At 38.6% G+C, this 21,020-nt stretch overlaps 1 protein-coding gene across 1 annotated transcript in view; it reads left to right on the top strand.

The window, feature by feature from the left end:
- prim2 (DNA primase subunit 2) overlaps positions 1-21,020 on the top strand; it is a 40,424-nt gene that overhangs the window by 5,153 nt on the left and 14,251 nt on the right. The window contains exons 6-10 of the mRNA XM_071913523.2: positions 217-312; positions 2,156-2,293; positions 11,851-11,918; positions 13,802-13,874; positions 14,792-14,977. Coding sequence (XP_071769624.2) covers positions 217-312; positions 2,156-2,293; positions 11,851-11,918; positions 13,802-13,874; positions 14,792-14,977 — 561 coding nt within the window. The remainder of the gene's footprint in view (positions 1-216; positions 313-2,155; positions 2,294-11,850; positions 11,919-13,801; positions 13,875-14,791; positions 14,978-21,020) is intronic.

Here is a 21,020-nt window from a genome sequence, read left to right as displayed (position 1 = left end):
AGCTCTTCAGTTTTGAAGAATCTGTGAAGCACTCTGGTTTCTTTTAAATAGTGAAGTTAATGTATTACAAAGCCTTAACTAATTCTCAAAACAATGCATTCATTTTATGAATGTTATTCGGTTTCCCTTGGCCTCAACCTTCAAAGTTTTAACACTGACAGTTCTGCCTTTGCAGCCCTTCACTGAAATCCATCATCTTCATCAATAACTTTTCAGATTAGTCTCGAGGAAAAGAAGGCCCTGTCGGATAAACTTGTCAACTCCAGTTACGCTGTCAGTGGAATCACTGTGGAGGACCAAGACTTCTACAAAGTGAGTAAATCATCTCTCTCTTCATTGCGACTGCTTAAGAATGTTTGGTACTTTTGACTGAGAAAGTGTAGCATGAACCATATAAATGATTCATGGTTGACAGTAATTGTTGTTTGCGAAACATTATCTTGAAGAGAAAATCCTCCCTAAAACGTATTGCAGATATGAAATTCCTATGATTTTATACATGACATTCCTTCCATGCCTATACGGTTTAATCAAAACATGTAAGCATGAACACCCACCTAAGTTAGAGAAGCAAACCTTGATTCTGTGATGTCATCAAGACAGTGAAATGGTCTAACTTTGTGTATTCATGGAATGTTTGAAATTTTATATTGGTGTCTAACAGACAACCAGAAAATGTTCCCATGTTATTGTTAAATAACTCAGACTACTGTCACACACAGTTCACAAAGTCATTCTTCCATTCAGTATCAAAAGCTCCAGGATTTGCCTCTCGATTACGTCAACAGTCTTTTGAGAGGAACTTGTTCATGCTCATAAATTTAGAAAGACGTGTCCAACATCATAGGAATAACATGGATTCTGTACTGGAGTGGATTTTCTATTTAAGGTTACAACAACATTACAAATGTAATGTTGTTGTGCAACAGGTAAGCTGACTACTTAGATAAATTAACACTCTGATTTAATTTGTGTCCCTGGTTTTTGTTAACGTAATTTCAGGTCAAACCCATTACAGTTATTGCACAGCCTTGAGTTCATGTAAACATGCTGTTTTGTGTGTATAGGTGCTTGAACAGCCACTTACCTACCTTGACTCTTCTTTCAAAATATGCTTCAGAATACTTTATCACAGTGTGAGTCCCTTTATGTAATTTGGGTCCCAGCGTCTTAAGAAAATTATCAACCTCCCACCACTACATGTAAGAATATAGATTGTGGACTTTAGGTAATTTTCCCCACCGACCTCCACTGTAAAATAAGATGGGCAGAATTTACTGAAAGATTCAATTTCCCTTTGGCAAAAAAGTGTTGGACACCCATGGATGGTGCAGTGGTGAACACTCCTGCCTCTGATCCGATCTGTACCCTGCTGGCCTTGGACTGAATACCGCAAGAGCCTTCTGTCCTGCGTCTCCCATCATCTGTCTACAGCTGTCCTACTGTATCAGTCAAGGAAAAAATGCTAAGGGTAGTGAGTGCTCACTCTGCTTTCCAAAGATGGAAAGAAAAGTAAAGCACTGATTTTGTCTGGTTTGCTCTGTCAAGTTCTTTCTTCCTTCCACTACTTCGACAATTAGATTCGGGGCCAGTTGTTAGTCATTTTGGGACTGACCAGCTTATGATATGAAATGTAGAGCAAATCTTTGTCCCTGAGGCAGTTTAACCCAACTAAGTCGGGAGGTTATATAATTTCTCATCTGCATTCAGTACCTTGCCTTAAAGTTAAAGAAATGCACTGAGATAATTTGGTTGGATAACAAAATGCACATCAGTTGGATTTTTTTTTTCTGTTCAAAGTGGGCTTATTTTGACCTATTAACATTGACTGAAATATTGGTGAACTAAACATCTTAATGCTCACTCACTGTTGTGCACCTGTTCTCTTTTTACAGTAATATGTCTTGTACTGACAAGCTTATCCATAGAGACTTGCAATATAGAACAGCAGTAGAATAAGTTAGAATCCTTAATTAACCAAAAGTTACAAGCAACCAAAATGAAGGAGTGCAAAGGTTTGGGCCTTAGTGCCATTATAATATTCCTCTGACCATACAACGATCATGCACATATGTTGAATAATAATGTGTACATCTTTTTAAATGCATAACATATTCCAATCCTTTAGTTTTTCTGTTCTTGTTCTATTTTAAAGGTTCCATTTCAGGATGCCCTGGATCTGGTGCGAACAAGGAAAGTGTACCTCAAAGCAGGCTATGTGTACATCCCCCACCAGGACATTGTCACCATTGTTCTCAATGATTTCCGCACAAGGCTATCTAAAGCTCTCGCAGTAAGTTTCCACATCTCTTGACTGTAATAGAATGGATGAAAGGGGGAAACAAGTTAGGTCACGATACAGAAAGCTTGAGGGGAAATGAGATCCTGTAGTTGGGGGAAATGTGAATTACAACCATTAGGCCTATACTACAGTTCATGACACACTTAAAACTAGAACACAAATTTACCTTTATGGTATGTACATGTATGTGGAGGCTGTTATAGAAATAGATTACATATAACACTGGCTCCATGAAGGAAACAATTTAAGTGCAACAGCGACTGTTCCCTTGAATGCCCTGAGAGAACTCGGGGAAGTACGGGGTTCAAATAAGGGGAATAATTATGCAAACATGACATAAATATGTCTGAAGGGTAGACTGGGGACAGCTAGTATGGAAATGCTTATTGGCCCTACGGGTGTGATTTATTTTTTAAGGCTGCAGTACAGGGTCTGTGGAGGCACAAGATCGGCATATTCATGCATTGCATTGAATGCCCTGAGGGACAGGGAACATGATGTTCTGGGAACCAAAGACCTTCTTCATAATAAATAAATATGTGAGGAGACAACCAAGGTTCAGTTGCATAGTGGTGATTGGTCCTCATTGGGGACCAGACAGAAGCATGCTCAACAACCATAGGCAGTGGCACTGTCTGGTTTGTGAATGCATTTTGTCCTATTTGGGAGGTGCAAGAAGTCCCCTCTAGTAGTAAGTTACACAAAGTGGCAAAGAGAGAAGGTGATAATGAAGACCACAATTCCATAAACCCCGTTGCTTCCTATTGTAAAGAGGATCTTTGCTTCTTCAGTCTAAGGTTTTCTCTTTTGCTTTACTGAAGAGGATGAACATGTTGGAAGGGATTTTTTTCCCCTATAGCAATTTCAAACGTTCCACCATCTGCCATTGCAAGAAATTCTGAAAACTTTGTTTCCGTTTGCGCTGGAAACACGGTGACCCTCTTCCTGGTTTGTGCCGTAAAGCAGTCCAGCAGATTTCCTATGAAATCCGACCTGATGGCAGACAATGTAAAATGCGATTTAGAGGCCCATGGAGGCTGCCAGTCTTCTTGGTAATGGTCTCATTTGTTTATGGTAATTATACAAATGTGTCAAAATTAATGTGGTTATGATTTATTAATGTTAAAATGCTACATGTAGCACCTTAAATTTCTTGTTAAGTAAATGTCTCAGGCATATCTGCTAGCTGCAAGTACCAGAAGGCATCCCCCTCTTTTAAATTCTAAGTGAGTGCACGCTTGTTACAATGTCCTGTCCACCAGTGGTTAACTTTGGTGTTTACTGCTGTGCATTTTGGGTAGAACAAAAACGTATCTTTTTGTTTGAACATATGAAAATCATTTTTCACCAACTATTGGACATGACAAAGTATTCACTGACTACAGCAACACTTCAAAGAGGACTAATGGGACAACCGGCTGAAGCACAGACAATGCTTAATCTGCCCCTTAAGAGCTGTCTGTCTGAGTTTAGGTATAGGTCTGTTTCCATTTGCCTAATTCAGTATGTTGTGCAAGGCATGACAACTTTAGGCCAATACACTGTTTTCAAGTAGATTTCTCACAGTACAAAATCTCATCAAGATGTTGTGACAGTCTGGAAAAACAATTCTAGCTGGCATGAGCCGGTAAGGACATTGGAAAATGCCAGGTAGAGGCCTGTTTAATTACAATGAATAAGTGTAGAGATGTGCTTACCGTTTGCTGCTGCATTGCCAGTTGGTGGCTCTGGAATTGATTGCCTCGTGCCCTAATGTAGCATCAGGCTAGTAATTAGACCTACTTCACATGGTATGCCCTTATAAGGTATTTTCTCAGCTTATGGCTGTCAACATTTCTCAAAATTGGAAACATCGAGATTTTTTTTAACTTCAGCAAAGGTAATATTTCAATGTTGGTTTCATTGAATATTGCTGACAGGATGCATGTAAAGCAGTGGCTGCTGTCAGACAAGGCAGGTCCCACATAAAGTCATAATGCATCTTACAAAATAATGCTGTCAAAATCTTATCTTGGTTTGTCATATTGAGACTACAAATCTTCGAATTCAAAGGAGACTTGGCCTAGAAAGAAGCATCATGAAAACATAATGTAAAAAATCGAAGTCCAGTCAAAGTAACAAAGTTGCATAAGAGAGAACAAAATAAAAATGTCACAGGTTTGTTCAAAACTCTTCCCTTTCCTCGCATATGGATAACTGAGTTAGCTGGATAAGTTTGTTGACAATTTGACTCCTTTCTCTTTGCCGAAGTAAAAATGGTGCCATCGCTTTAAGAAATGATGCTGTGCCAGCCAATCATGTGATTGCTGATCATGTTTTCGACTATCTATTCATGTTCCCTTTATTACAAAATGAGATGCGACTGAGACTGAATGAGACTGCATCCAAGTTTGACAAATCAATCCGCCACCTATGCTCAAGGAACCAAGTTTGCCGGATGAGGATTAGCAAAATAATTTGAACCGGCTAATATCATATTAGCCTGGATTAATTACCCAGTGCACGAGGAACAAGGCCCAGATGATGTCAACAAAATATGTTGCCTGCTTTCCCGACATTGCTTCCCGATTCCAAAATAAAATTGGCAAGCTTTCCATCACACAGTGGAGCACTGCTTTACCACAGCAGTGCTCCACAAACCTGCGAAATGAATTATGAATTAATGAGGCAACATTTGGGATTTGATATCAATTGTTGTATCATACAGGGAAAATTGTACTGAAATCTAATGCTAATTGGTCTGAGGTTGTGCTGATGAGGGGGCCTGATTTGCTGATTCCTCATTAAATGTAACTTTTGTCAGAAGGTTCAGAATTGGGGCTGCAGGTAATGATTATTTTGTTATCAGTTGATCTGTTGATTGTTTTTTTTTAATTGCACTTGAATGTTTAACATACATTTTCATGTGGAATACGTCATTATAACCATACTATATTTCAGCATATTGCCTGACCCCAAACCCAGCTCCCAACAATACTAGCACACCTGTAATAACCAAAGACCTGATTTTGAAGGCAGACTGGGAAACACAAGGCAGCTCCCTAAGAATCTGCACTCTGAAAAACCTACACTTTAAGCAATTAAAACTTTTTCAACAGAGTATCTGACTACAGTAATTTGTCCATTAGCAAAAGGAGTAATTACAAGGATATTCTTGCTACATAACAATTGCCAGGATTTTCTTGCTACATACTGTATCTCACCAGCAGACTAATGTTGCTTGATGGACACTTGTCATGCTGCTGCACCGTCATGAACATCAGATTGCATGACTGGGATTTTTATTTATTTTCAGGTGTTAGTGCATGGCAGTTACTGCTGTGAATGAGCAGTTGAACAAAGCATCAAATTGGGTTTCTGTTTACAGTATTCCCATATAGTTTAGTCATTTATCAAGTAAAAATACCAAACATTTGCTGGTTACGGCTTCACAGATTGCTTTTCTCAGTTTTATATCATAAATTGAATACTACAGACTAAGTAAGCAATTTTAAGACATCACTGTTCTCTGGTAACTTGTGAATGACATTTGTCATTATTTATAACATTTTATAGGCTAAATGATTAATCAGTTAATCCAAAAAGTAATCAGTTTATTGATAAGAGTTTTTCGACTTCTCATACGTGCAGTCATCTTTTGGACTTCAGAACAAAATTTCTTATCTATTACGAAGATGCAAAATCGGCAATTGTATGTAGTCAACCTAATCAATGACAGAATTGTTGCAGCCCTATTCAGAATTTCAAACATCAAAAAATAGTGATATCCCTATATCACTGTTGGATCAATTGAATTTGACAAGGCATTGTTAAGGTTTGCCACTGAATACATTTAAAGCGTTCAGTTGCAACCTGAATGTTGGTTGTTTAAAACTTAAGTGTCTGTTAACCGTTTTCCCAATCAACCCACCAATGTCCAAGTTGTTCCTCATGAATGTTGAGTCAGGTAAATAAACTCATTGAGGACTTTGATTTCTTTGGCTAACTTGTCTGACAGGTTCCACCAAAAGACAACACTTGGGGAATGCAACCATTTATTAAGCTACTGCAGTCTGCATCCTCTGTGGTGCTTTATTCATTGAAATGCAGAACAACAAACTTTGTTCACAAATGTCATCTTATGTCATTCAAAGATGCAAACCTGGAAGGAGCGTGGTTATAAAAATGGTCTGTTTCAGTGCTTAAATATGGGAATTGAATGTTGCCGTAGAAATAAATGTCATCAAACTGAGCAGAATACTACCAGTGTCTTAGACACTGTTGACAAGGTTGGGCCTTGTTTGTAGCTTGTGCTTTTTCCTTATCACACTGAGTTATGTGTTTATCCCCAGAATGTGGTGGATTCTGAATTCCAATTATTTAATTATTATTCATTGGTACCTATGGAGTGTTGAAATATTGAGAACTTCACCTCTTCAAGTGAGGAGATTCACTTGTCCAAACAACGAGAAATAATTAGTGTGCGACTTCTGATGTGGCATCTTTTTACTCTTGCCTTTTTTCTTTTTTTTTTTTAAGACAAATGATTTATTAAATAATCAATAGTCGGCCTTTTTTTCCTTTACATTAACTGTCGGATCAGTAAGAAGGCCTTTTCAGCTATTCATTGTCTGTGCATTTGGAATGTAAAGGTAAATCAGGAAGATACTGGTAGAGAATATCCCACTACATCATGTAGCCTTTGTCAAGATGAGACTTTTATACATTGGCAATTTCCCATAATTGTTTGGAATGTAAGAGACTAAAGAGCCAGTGCTACATTCAGGAAGTGAATATCCATGCTAAGCCTCAGTTTATCCTTTTTTCCCAGTAAATGCTTCTGACTCTTATATCCTTGGATCTCTAATACTTACTTTCATGAAACCTCTCATACTACTATTATTGATTGAATGCGTTGATTGCCTGCTCTCCTATAAGCAAAAAGTGTTGTCAGTCATTTCCCTCCTATCATAAACTGTTGTTACATCAACCCACTGGCACTTCTGTTGTTCTGAAAGATTTTAGCTGTAAATGTTAATAAAATGTCCAAACAATCCTTCAGTAATGTAATTAATGCAGTAATCTGCATTCATTAATATACTGTTAATTGAAAAAAAATATTGGATTAAGCAGTTAGATTAATAAATTTATATGGCCCATGTAACCCATCGTTTTCTGATGTGCATGTAAATCAGCAGAGGAAACTGACTTTATTGATTACAGGCCACTTTAGCCTTTCTAACTATTTTACTACGTAATTGGATATTTAGAGTACAATAAGACCTCCAAAATGGCTGGTAGTGCAGACTTGCCAACCACAGCCAAAATGTATCAGCATTTGATTGATGGTAATTTTGTATCCTGAATGTAGTCATTCTGATATATTGCAATACAGAATTATGCAAGGTCTCACGTGATGGTGTTTCAGTTTTTCTTATCTTGACTCCCTGCTTCAACTATTCTATTATTTTAAATCTGATCTTTATAATTTCGTAGGAATAATTTTGACACATTTATGTCAGTGATCTACAGTATTCACAATTTTAATGATCTGTAACACCCATTACTTTTATACTCTCTCACTGCCTGCATGGTCTGACAAGCTTTAATGCCAACTTGGCACTTCTGCAGCTTTCCCTGAACCACCATTATTTTGTATGAAATGACATTTTGCTGTTATGCTAATAAGGGTATTGGTGTTTTCAGTCAATTGGCATCAGAAAGGGACTTTGTTCATTACCATCAAAAGTTTTGTATGGAGTCAGCTATCAAAAAATGCTTGCATAGCAAGCTTTGGCTGACTCCCAAGGACAATCCATGACTTTACCACTGACTACAAAATCATTGGCACCCTTAATAAATGTGCTAAACATGTTATGAGATAAATGCATGTAATTTGTGCCGTAAGTGACCACGAAATTGCATGAGGGGGATCAATTATGCAATTGCAGTTGCTATGAAAAATATTCTGGTTCCAATGTGCAATTAATTTTATTCTCATAAGGTTGGGTGTTTCGATAACTGAACCGTGCCAGTTCCTTTTTAAGTTTGTAATGGACCACGAACAGCAGCCCCCTGGGTGATTTCATCGAGGTCAGCCCACAGTGGAGCAAACGCCTACATCACTATCATTAACCTGAGAAACTCATCACTTATCATCACCAAACAAACCTGGGTCTTCATTTTAGCATTTCAGCCCAGGCTCTGTAATGCCAAATATCATTAGAGCTAACAAGCAAAACACATATACAAAAATTGGTCTCAAAATGACATGCTCTGGCAGGCATGTTGGTAGAACAGTAAGGTTACCTCCAGCCCGACTGTATGCAACTGGAATTGCAACTGTTTGAGCAAAGGAACTGTTTGAGCAAAGGAACTGTTTGAGCAAAGGTTTTAGATACAAGGGGGGACAAAATAATGGGAACACCTAACAATATGTGACTATCAAGTACCTAACAAGGATTAGGGCCCCCTTTATCTTCGTAACAGCTTCAATCTTCCTTGTAACACTCTCATACCTGTCCTGAAGTGTGTGTAGTGGAATATTGGACCATTCTTAAAGAAGGAAAATCTCTAGTTCTTTAAGGGATGAATGAGTTCTTAATGCACTTTGCTCTCTGAACTCCAGAACTTCCCATAAAGGTGCAGTGATGTTCAGACCGGGTGATTGTGTAGGCCATGGAAGGCGTTTGATGTCATCCTGTTGTTCATGAAGCCACTTTTGAATTTGTTTAGCAGTGTGTATGGGAACTAGGGATGTGCAACAGTCTAGTTGGTGGGTTGTCCGAATGATTAGTCGACTAGTCGGTCTCAAGAAAGGCCTATATTTAAATCAGGCTGTACTGTGGATATGCTTAAGAGTAAGTTTCTTGGCTGAAAAAGCATGAACTGTGTGGATTGCTTATTAAATCAATCAAGAAAAAGGGCAACAAGAAATGTAAAAGATCTTTCTAGTCTGTTATTTCCTTTGTGCTTGTGTTGGACACGGACCTACAGCCTTGGTATAGTTTACGGTTTCTGCATGATGACATTTTGGATGAATGGTGAAACTTTAAAAGTGCATATTGGTAGGCTCCGCGACGTAAAACCCTCTACTGATCAATTGGAAAATGCATGCTTTCCAGAAATGTCTGAGTGTAGGTTTGATTTAGCTTACTACATAGTCTTTGTCTGCAAATACAACTTTTACCTAGCCTGATAGCATTGAAGAGCAACTTATGCAATAGACCCACCGTGTGCTTTTCCTTACTCAAAATGAAGTAAATAACGTTTTTCTGCATAGATCAAGTCTTTTCCCATGTGGAGTCCCCATGGAAATCTGTGCAATACTGGCTGCAGAATCCATTCCAGTGTCAAATCATGATTATGTGCCATTCATGGTGTTGTACAGGAAGTCATTGCTGTGGTAATGAAGTTGGCATAGTGGGCAACAAATACTTGGCTTGGTTTAACCTGAACCCATGTCCTTGTGGAATAGGCAGGCCATCTTTTTCAAATTGGGGGGGGGGGGGGGGGATGGTTGTTGAGTTCATCCATTCCCCGATTTCCTGGCAATTATCCGGATCACTAACTGTTGGAATGGAATAATGTTCCATTCCAACATTTTTTTTCTTGTAACCGTGCCATTGTGACTGTTGTGTGTTATTATAATGGCTATCCACTTCCATTGGGGACAACAAGGGGACATCGCAGAAAATGTGTCATTAAAAGAGCATGAAATTGAAAGCTGCTTCTCCATATGACTACAATTTTTGGCCAAGTGATGTTCATTTTAACAGAGAGATATTTGAGCTGTATGTATGTGTATGGGGGACCTTCAGATGGTTGAGATTGTGGTCTTTCCTTGTTGCTGATCAAAATCATGTCCATAAAGCAATCTGTAGTCTTAAATAAATGTGTATTTGTCTGTAAATCTGCTCTTCCATAATACATCTTAATGTTGAAGTTTGATCACTCTCACAACAAGAGATTTTGTCAGCGTGTCAAATGTCTCACCTGATTAACCTTAAATAATGACCAAGTTATTCTATAGAGACTATACTTAGCAGTTTGGTAAAAGCTTTAGTTTTATCAACTTAAAAAAAATCCCATTTTTATGGAAACAAATCCTTGTTAATGTACAGACAAAGTTTTGACTTTATGTAGTTTTTTAAAAACTTTTGAGTGTTTTAATATACTTGAGCACCAGATGGATGTGCACGTGTGTAAACATCCATCATGGCTCAAGTTGTATGTACAAATTCTTCAAAATGACTAGGATGGGGATGTTTTGTGCTTGTACAACCCATGGAAGTATTATATTATCTGGAAGTATGGTTTGGCCCTGCCCACTCCCCCGTTTATATTCCATGCTTTTCAAAATGTTGGAGGAAGTGCCAACAGATGGGGGTTTATGGACGCTGCCATATTGCTTCATGGAGCTGGTATTTGGCCCGGAAGTTTATCTCATCGATGTGCCTGAGCTGTCAGGGGGAGGGGTGGTTAGGGACTTCAGGTAGTATTCAACAGTGAGACTGTGAACTCGTTACCGATCCTACCTGTGCTGCAACCTTAGACTTGCTATTGCGTATGTAGGCCTAGTTTAAGGTAGGCACAGAATAGTAACTTATAGCCTGCATTAGCAAAACAGGAGATAGGCTAATCTAGCTAACGTTAGCCTAGCTTGCGACACCGGTCAGTGTTTACACTGCTTGGAATCACTGAAATCATAAATACTCACAGGTAGCCCCCACAGCTATGCTTGCAATCTGCCACACTTGTCTTTTTACATTCAGGTTGTGATCATTTTTGTGACAAACCGCAAGAATGAGCTTTTCTTATCTGTTGATTGGTGACAGCGCTCTCCCAACACTCGCTTTCACAAAAGTAGAAGCAGTTTCTGCTATGGCGTACTCTTAAAAATGCTAGGTGCACCGAGGAGAAAGCCTGTCCCTTGAATGTGTGGCTTGATAGAAAATGATGAAAAGGAATGCACTTAAATGCGTGCAAAAGGTGTCATCTGAATGCTGCCTTAAGATGCGGCAAGAAAACTGTATAGCTCCAATCAACTGGCATTAATCCAACCATCACAACATTTAGTTTTTGTTTTTTTTAGTGAACAAATGCACAAGGATACAACACAGGCTTTGGAGTTTCTTAAAGATACAGTAATGATTACTACATTACCTATATAAACAATAAATTTGGGCTCAAAGATTAAATTGTCACTAATGTTTCAAGTTTCAGGGGGGTCTTCAACAGATGTGATTCAAACACCAATTTGACTCAAAATTAGAGGCATTCATTTCCTTTTCAGTTCACGTGTTGGCATTACTAAAAACATGCTGTAACTCACATTCTCGTGTGTGCGTCACAGGGAGCTGACTCTCAGCCCTTGACTGCCCCCTTGGTACAGCCCACTGAAGTTAATCAGGCATGGCTTTGTTGTTGTACTGTGATTATTGTCCCATTTGGTTCTTAATTGTTGCACAGAACCTGAAATGTTCACTTAGGATTTTTTTTTAATTATGTTTCATCCTGTGACCCTTATACTTTTTCCCATTACTCATCTGGTGCCCATCTTTTTGCAGTTGACAGCCCGCTCCCTGCCAGCAGTGCACTCTGATGAACGACTCCAACCTCTGCTTAACCACCTCAGGTAATTGGCATTATTAGAAGCATTTGCTTGCCCTGCCTCTGCTGTATATTATTTAATTTGACTCTACTCTGTATTGTAACACTTGGAGCAATACCCGCAGCAAACCAGTCATAGCATGCAATGACCCAAGCTATTAGGACACTCCATTGGCCGTGATGCAGCAGGACTAATGTGTCACTTGCATCCAGGGCTTTAATCTTTAGTGCCAGTGCCACGGAACATCCAGCAAATGACCTGTGGAAATAAGATCAAGGAGTCTCTTTAAAGATTTTTTTTTTTAAACCTTTATTCTCTCTCTGTTGTTTAAATACCTTCCCTTTTTCCAGCCCTTCCATGCATTCAGTTTTTTAAAAGCCATAATACATTCATGCTAGGTAGCCTTTACACAGTGTTGAAGAGGACATTTCAACCTCCGTACTGCAGGTGTGTCTCGAGGGGAAAACAAACCAGCAGGGTAAACTCTTGCACCTGATGACCTGCCATGTTTGCTATTTTGACTATGATGACACATGCACTCTTATCCCCTTGCAGATTAAACTGTTGTTTCGCCAATATGTTTCAGCCATAGGCCTTTATTAGGGTGGGCTAAGGTCCAAAGCCTGACCTTGTACACACCAAAATAAAGTTTGATTGTCAGAAACTGTTAAGGGCTTTGCTCTATAATGCAGTGGACAGTCGAGGAAGCACAGGAGAGTTATTTTGAGATGGCTTGTCACAGCCTCTTACTGGAGTTCTATGGAATACATGGATCTAGAATAGTAAAGTAAATATAACCCATTAATAGTTCTATACAAATAAAGGTGTTCCATGCAGAATATTCCATTAATATAACTATAAAATGTTGTAAAAATGTAACTATAAATGTTTTTTTTAACTTCAATAGCCTCATAAACATTACTTGACTACTCGAAACTTCCCAGTGCTGAAATTGTAAGGATTATTTAATTGTGTTGTTTTATCCTGTCGAGATGTAAGCCATGCATATGATTAGCTAAACCATAAGAAGATAACTATAGTACGCACAGAAATTAGCATCATTACCTAGCCAAGTAGACCTCTGAAATCTGAACAAATATGCACACAAACATGAAATTAACTAAGTACCCAGTATATAGTATATTGTTATAAGATAACGTATATTATATTGTTATAAGATAACATCACAGAACCTAGTCTAATATTCTTATTAAACAGCTTTGTCTTTAACTTATTCTCTATACTTATACTTCGACACTTAAGTATGTCCGTAGGACTTTTCTCTGCGTCTGCTGCTGTTGTTGCTCTTTTACATAGTGATTATCCTATTTTCTTAAATTGCTGTCAATGTTTTTGTCAAGCACTTTGTAACCCCAGGTTTTAAAAGGTGCTATATAAATAAAGACTGACTTGCTTACTGCATCATCATCAGGACAGCTATTTTCCAAACACTCACTCATAAACCACAGTTTTTTTTGTCACTTGGCATTTAAACATGGGTGAAAGATGCTGGACTGTAATTTCATGATAAGTGCATAATTGAAATATTTGGAATAGATGATCACATCGAGCACTAGATCAAGTCTTTAGTTTCTGCTCTGCGGTCTAACTTGGAAGGATGAGCATAGTTTGTTTTTTCGTTATTTTTGCTTTTTTATCTGAAAGTTGACAGTGGAAATAGACAAGAAAGATTGGGTGAGAAAGAGGGGGATGACATGCGACAAAGGTCCCAGGCCGGATTCAAACCCAGGATGTTGCGGTTACATGGTACACGCTTTAGTCACCTTAGCTAAGCCTGACATCTCATGGTAAATGAGATGTAACAAATTTGGGTTTAGAGTTACTCTTTAATATAGCCAATTCAGTCTTACTTTTTTACTCATATTTTAATCTTTTTCTTTTTTTAGTCATGCCTATGTGGGACAGGATTACAGCATCCAGAAGAATGTTGGGAAAATCTCCTTGGAGCAAATCGATTCAGTGAGTTTGTATTGACAATCTAATCTTGGAATGTCAGAACAAAGTCTTCTTTTCATCTTGACCTTGCCATTTGTGTCTATGGGAAGGGATAGTTTATAAGAGGGAAAACGAAGGCTGAAGAGTTATCATGTAGCCCAGAACTGTTCATATATGGTGTCTCCAAATCTGCCTCTCATGATGACACCGTCCCTACCTTTTACTGCCTCAAGAACTGTGACTGCTTTCTTTAAACAGAAAGTGTATTCAAGGCCACCTCCCTCAGCTTCATTTTTTCCTTTCAACTTCCTTCCCATTCAACTATTGTGTCATACTCTTTTTTTACTTCACCAAGAAGTGTAGAATTCTTTTGAATCGTCATCCACCAACATTGAATTTCCTCTTAACCCGTAGTGCTGCCACTCATTTACTTTTGCTTCCATCGTAAAAGTTAGACAGTAGCTAAGCTAGCTAGCAGTAGCCTTCTTTGCTAGCTTGCTAGTTTGGACATGCCATCTCAGTCTCCAGAAATGTCTTTGACAGATGCACTTAAATGAACATTTGTCTCAAAACATTTTATTCATTACAAGGGAAATATATTATTGCTTTGTATCTTGAAAAGGTAACAAAAGAGCAGAAACTTAAAACCAGCTGTTGGCGATGTACCTTGCATTTCTGGAACCATTTTGTTGTTAGGTGGTGTTTTTTTTCTTATTTCACAGAAAACTGGCCAAACTAAGATGACATGACATCAGGTCAACATATTTCCAGCGCAGCTACAATGGAGTTTGTTAGCAGAAAATTTTCAGAATCAAAGAGCAAGAGCTTCTTTCTAGACTCACCATTTGCACCAACATATAGTCATATAGGAAGAAATATAGCACAAATTAAGACCTGCCCAGGGGTCTCATCTTTAGCCATTTACTGTTGTCTTCCTCTAGCTTTCAGGAAAGTCCTTCCCTCTATGTATGAGGCAGCTCCACCAGTCCTTGAGAGAGAACCACCATCTCCGCCACGGTGGCCGTCTGCAGTACGGCCTCTTCCTCAAAGGCATTGGCCTCTCTCTGGACCAGGCGATGCAGTTCTGGAGATCAGAGTTCATTAAGGGCAAGGTGGATGCTGACAAGGTAATGTTGGTAGCATTGCTGCTGTAATGTTCTTCAACAGCACTATTTGGAGATGTAATTCCATCTTCGATGTAAAACAGGGAATGCAATTACTGGATTTGGACCAGTTTTGAATGTGTGTCCTACCTCCCCACAGGTCTTTATATTGTGGTTTGGGCATTAACTTATACCGAGGCATAGAGGTTTATGATTTTGTGCACTGGCCAGTTGGGCTAGCAGACTGAGTTTTCCACTAGCTTGTTTTAAATGTTTCTGCCCAGTTGGTCAGCCTATAGTTCACCATGTTATATTTACATTACTCCAATGTTAAATGTCATCATAGGATCAAGTTGTTTCACAGATGCATTAATACTAGAAAAGCCATAGGCTGACACCACTCTTTGTTGAGATTTAAGAGAGATTTATTTAAATTTCTCCAGTACTGTAAATGTAATGGTCTCATTGTTCCATGACTTTTCCTAAATATTTGGGTTTTAAAGGCCTGCGTTTTTTAGAATTCTAAAAATCAAAAGTAATTTCAGTAATTTCTCACACAAAATGCCCCCATTTACACCAGAACAATGGGCTACAGGACATTGGTACCCAGGTGTGAATGTCTTTCTCTCCTCCAACGTTTTCCATTGATCAAGTGAGTGCCATCAAAACTCCAATGAAACAAATTTCACGCTTATCATTACTTACAAACCTTTCAAATAATAGTGTGATGAGGATGATGAAGTGGGGGAATTAATAATTGTGGCTGTTGTAATTAGAGGACGCACATACCTTTAGAACAATAGCGACATTGAAATTTTGGATGAAGACTCTTGGCGCTCTTCATCTGACCGTGACACAGGAGACTGCACAGGATGCCACGGTTTGGATAGAACAGACCGGCAACGTGCAACCTGGCAGGCTGCCTCTGAATAATGTTCTAACGGAGACAACAGGTCCAACTCATCATACAAAAACCAAAATCTCCAGTAGACTTGACTTGTTTTCTCTGTCTGTGCGACTTGGACATGTTGACATTGCAAGGAATAACGGGAAAGGAGAGATGCGAGCATGTGTAAAAGCACATTACAAGAATCCCATGCAGTAAATTCACTATGATAGCAGGAATCTGTTGCTTTTTTTTTTTTTAAATATACGCTATATTTCATTACTCTTCATCATTTTTAACCACTTAGTTCTTTTTGGTGTTTTGCCTATTTAAGTGCTTTTGGCAATGTGCTTGTAATATTTCTATATAAACAAGCAATAGCTAAGTCTACATATTCCCTTTATATGTTTTTTCCACAGTTATATTTTAGAAAGAAAAATGCTGACACTGATTTGGTTGTCTTTTTATTCCAATGATAAAGCTGGCAAGCATGTAACTAATGCTAAGCTAGTTTTCACTTGTTATACTTTGAATACTGTAATAATTTTTCATGTGTGTGATAAAAGCATCAGAAGGGTTTGGTATTCCTATTCCTTGGTAATACTTTAATATCATCGTAGTGTGTGGACAACATTGTTATGCTGTAGTCGTAGTGGGAAATTAAAACCAGGCAGTAGTCAAATGCAGGTTGATTGTGTCTGTTTTCTACTCTACCAGCCGCTTTAGCAGGTAACCAGCCACCATTCTGAGGTCCTTTACTATTCTAATATTCAAGTCCACTAGAGCCTTAACTTAACTTTAAATTGAATCTTTTTTTCTTTTCACTACTTTTAATTCAATTTGCTTTAATAATGTATGGTTTACAAAAACTAAATTTTGTTTTCCCGCTGTGGTTTAAAGAAAACGAATGGGGCTTGCCCCACAAAGTTAGATTTTTTTCCCCCCAATTATCATACAAATTAAAAGAGTGAATGTGCCCAGAATGAATTATTCATAGTTTTTAAGCACCTTGAAAACAGCACCTCTGTTTGAAATTAAGGTATTCTGATACTGGTAGGAGAGACAATGCACAGAAGGGAGAAGAGGAGTTTACTTAACATATGTAATGTGAGATGAAAAGTAAAACAGGAATTATTACTGGGTGGAAGTTTTGTAAATTATTGCCTTCAGAATGGTGTGCATTGTAGTTAACTAGAATGGGGCCTGTTAGAAGGAAGTAAACTGTCACTTTGCTTGTAGCAAATACTTACATGAGATCAAGATGTTCCCACAAAACCAAGATGGTCAAGGATAATGACGTCTGCCTAGGCCATGCCCAGTTGATTTGCCCAATTCTTCAATTAAGTCGTACTGAACTTGGAATCAGCCTTGTCAATAAGAAAGACAGACTTAAAACAGATTTGAAAATCAAGTTTTGTCCAAAACCCCTAAATATAATCTGTTGTTCAGCTGAAGTCTTGAATGACAAATGTTTTAATAACTTTGTATTTTTTTCTGGATACAATCCCTAGAATTTCTTGACATTCCTTTTCACTCGGATATAATGGAACAATTTGTGTAGCTGTTTAAAGTATTTTTTTAGTGCAAAAAACATGTGTAGAAGATTTAATCCAGTATGAGGTTCATTGTGTGGTTGTACTGACTTAATCAGTTTTCAGTTGAGCTATCCAAAGATCTTCCATCATTTTTTGGGTTACTTTGAAACACAGTAATTGAAAAATCAGCTTTTTCATTGACTGACTCTACTAAGGCACATTCACAGAGTAATAAGACAGGGTCCATCTATCCAGCCTTCTGTCTCTCCTGTTCGAGTATCTCTTATTGGCCCTGAGTAAGAGCCTCATGACAACTACTGTACACTCGAGTCATGTAACCGCACTCTTCAGTGTCCCATTTCTATGGTGGCTGGGTTCCCATTGTATAACCTCCCAGATGTAACTGGGATGGGCAACACTACAAAGCCCAGCTCTTGTTCCATAGCAGACACAGCAGCAGAATGGTGCTGACCAGATCGCAGCTCTCACAGTGATGTATGTGTTTTGTCAGGGACTGCACTTTGCGGCAGGCTGCACAAAGCCTGCTCATTAGTATGCGACAGGCACAGAGAAAAAGATGGGAGGCAGCGATGCCAAAAGGGAGGCCTGGAGGAAGAGGCAATGTAATATTAGACTAGGGGGAGAGAGAAAATTGATGAAATCAACTTGATCTATCCATTTTTCTTTCTACGGAAGTTAGCCTATTCATTTGGATGAGTGTCTATTTGTACCACATTTGAGTGTGTTGTATTGCCTTGGGGTAGGCCTGCTTTTGAACTGCTTGTTCTACTGATGTTAACTTCGGGTTAATTAATTTTCCACCAACTGGCACCAATGCGTTCAGCAGTGATTTGTTATATGTATGGCCTATAGTGTTTCCTCTACGATTTTTTCCAACATTGGGGATAAAGACATTATTGAGCTGAAACTTGCTATTAGCTGTTATTTTAATTTTGTAATTTTTATCACAGGTATTTTCAGCAACTTGTTAGAACATGAAATTCACGTTACACCATCTAGAACAAACCACATTTTTTTTTTCAGTTTTGGAGGCCACTGTAGTGCATCCATCATCACAATTTTGTGGGTCGCCCCTAGCATCACCCTTGCTTCCCTGTATTAGAATAAATCCTGAATCTTCTAGCTTTGCCGTGCTTTTTTATGAAATATTTTAGCAAGCTCTTCTGCAAATCCAAGTGAAAGTTGATTTTAATTCAGTGAGTTTGTTTATGATTGTAGAATTACAACTCATACTAACAACAATTTGCCTTCAGGAAGTCATAATAAGAGAAACTCAGGTTTCAGTGTATATTCAGCATTGTTGATAGGTTTCACGCAGAGCAGTGCCTCCATCCCAACAACCTGACAAACATTATATCTAACCTTGGAAAACAGACTGCTTTCCTGTTGTATTCTGAAGTGAAAGTTGGAAAGCACAGAGAAATGCACTCTCTTCCACCACAATACTGTTGTCAGTACACAGGTTGCCCAACTGGCTTTGCTTTGGATTTTTTGAGAAATGCAGAATTTCATCTTTATCATACAGAGAAAATCACACCGAGTATTCAGCGAGAGCATACATAGATCCAAAACATTGATTAGTCATTGTGGATTGTGATAAATTTGTTTAAATTACACTATTGATTCAGCTTGTTCCTAATTTGGTGAAAATAAATCATGTCAGCCCCTTTGCTACCTTGCAGCTCTTGTAACATGATGTCCACCAGGGCTCCAGAGTGCGACCGTTTGGCTGCATCCTGCAACTTTTTTGCCTTAGGCCAATCATGTAATTTTGCATAATTTCCCCAAGTTTTGTCAAAATCGGATCAGTGGTGTCTGAGAGATTGCGTGTGACACATGGATGAGCAAACAAATTATGTAGTGCCGCCTCTGTGGCTTTAGGGGATAGGGATCCTCTGATCCCTGGCCCCTCTCTCTGGTCTCTGGTCTTTTTAAACAGTATGACAGTACAACATTCACTTTGATTGACCGTGTGAAATGCAAGGTGCATTGCGGTGAAACTCATTAGACTCGCCTGCAAAATTGTTTGTGATAATGCCTATGACTGGCAGTGTATTAGTAATTCTGTACCAACATCTTTTTATGCGTTTACATTTGGCTAGTGGTGGGCACTGATACATTATGATACAAATATTCTTTGTGCAGGTTGTACAGGTAGAGCAACAAACACAATTATACATTTTTATTATCTAAATGTTACATTTGTCTTCTGTGGGATGAAGTGCATTCATTCAGAATTAAAATGTGGCACCGACCAGAGGAGAAAATCTAGAAAACACTACTGCTCTGATTAGCATAGGGCACTGCTGGTCTCCACAAAACTGAAAGCTTAAATTATTAGCCTACAGTTAGATGACACCTTTGTCATGGACATATTTTTCTCACAAGATAAGATCTGCTATGCTAATAAACATTATGGTAGCAACCATTCAAAATGTTGTCAGTGCTAGCAAGAAATAACTTCAACTGTCTTGTATGCCAATGTGAAAGAAAAGCCAGTCTGATTCTTAACTCATTTGGCAACACGGCCTAATCGTTTTACTTGAATATCATTGTCGGCTAGCAAGCCTTATACCCGCCAAGGCTTAGTTTATCTATGGACTAGCAATGGAAATGAGGATTTTGGGGAGATGGTGCATAGCAGTGTCTCACTGTGAAGACACCAGAGTACCACATTGGATTTACTTCTGGTACTTAAAGCAGTATTATGCATGCAGTCAGTGAATGGATAGCCATAAGATTATCCTAAATGACTGCGCCATTAAACCCACCAATTTGTACTGAAGATAATTCAGTTTTATATGAATTGTCTGGATTATTCTTTATTTGCTGTTTAGATTGTAGAACACCAGCAGGTTCATTTAGAGAAGGTTTGAAGCAATCTGTTTAGCAGTGAGAACATATTAGAAGTACAGTGCAAGCCACCATTGCTACTTTATTTTATAAGCTATTCATAGCTGGAAATCCTTAAAGCAGGGATGTACAGCGCACCAGCCTTGGGTTGGTTTATGCTTTTTTGACTTCTACCGTACTGCCTGGTGTACGAGTGCACACTATTTCCCTTATGCAGGGCTCGTGGGTTCTATTCTGTGCCACCTAAACAGTGCATACCGTCATTCCCCTAAGCACTGCGCATGGCAAAAAGCGATACAAATGCACACAGAGCACGGCTCTTTATAGAGGTGCTCCTCCCGAGCACCTAAGAAATGCAACACTAATAGAGTTTAAAGTGTGCAATGCAGCCATTGTAATGAATATATACACATTTTTGCCTGATGCTGTGCTTATATTTATCAAAACAGCATGGAAAATGAGCCAGACGGCCACCGTGGAATTCTCTATGCTGGAAAACCCCTGAAATTCTGTATGGCAACACTACACAATGTGACAGTCTGCTCTGGCAAAGCCTGTCTTCCCACAATCCTTTCTTAGCAAAGAGAAACAATACTGAAGAGTATAAACCCTTCATGAATAGTCAGTTTGTGTTTACATTGATGTACAGTATATAGCTTTTAAATAAGCTAAATGGCACCTAAACTAATTAAAGGAATGTATACTAGGCAAATGCATTTGTGTGTAGTAGAGTGGCTAGCATAACAACCTTCCCAGTGCAGTCACCCCATTA

This window comes from Centroberyx gerrardi, chromosome 15 (assembly GCF_048128805.1).
Source record: "Centroberyx gerrardi isolate f3 chromosome 15, fCenGer3.hap1.cur.20231027, whole genome shotgun sequence".
Classification (NCBI taxonomy): domain Eukaryota; kingdom Metazoa; phylum Chordata; class Actinopteri; order Beryciformes; family Berycidae; genus Centroberyx; species Centroberyx gerrardi.
This window is presented reverse-complemented; position numbering and strand designations above follow the sequence as displayed.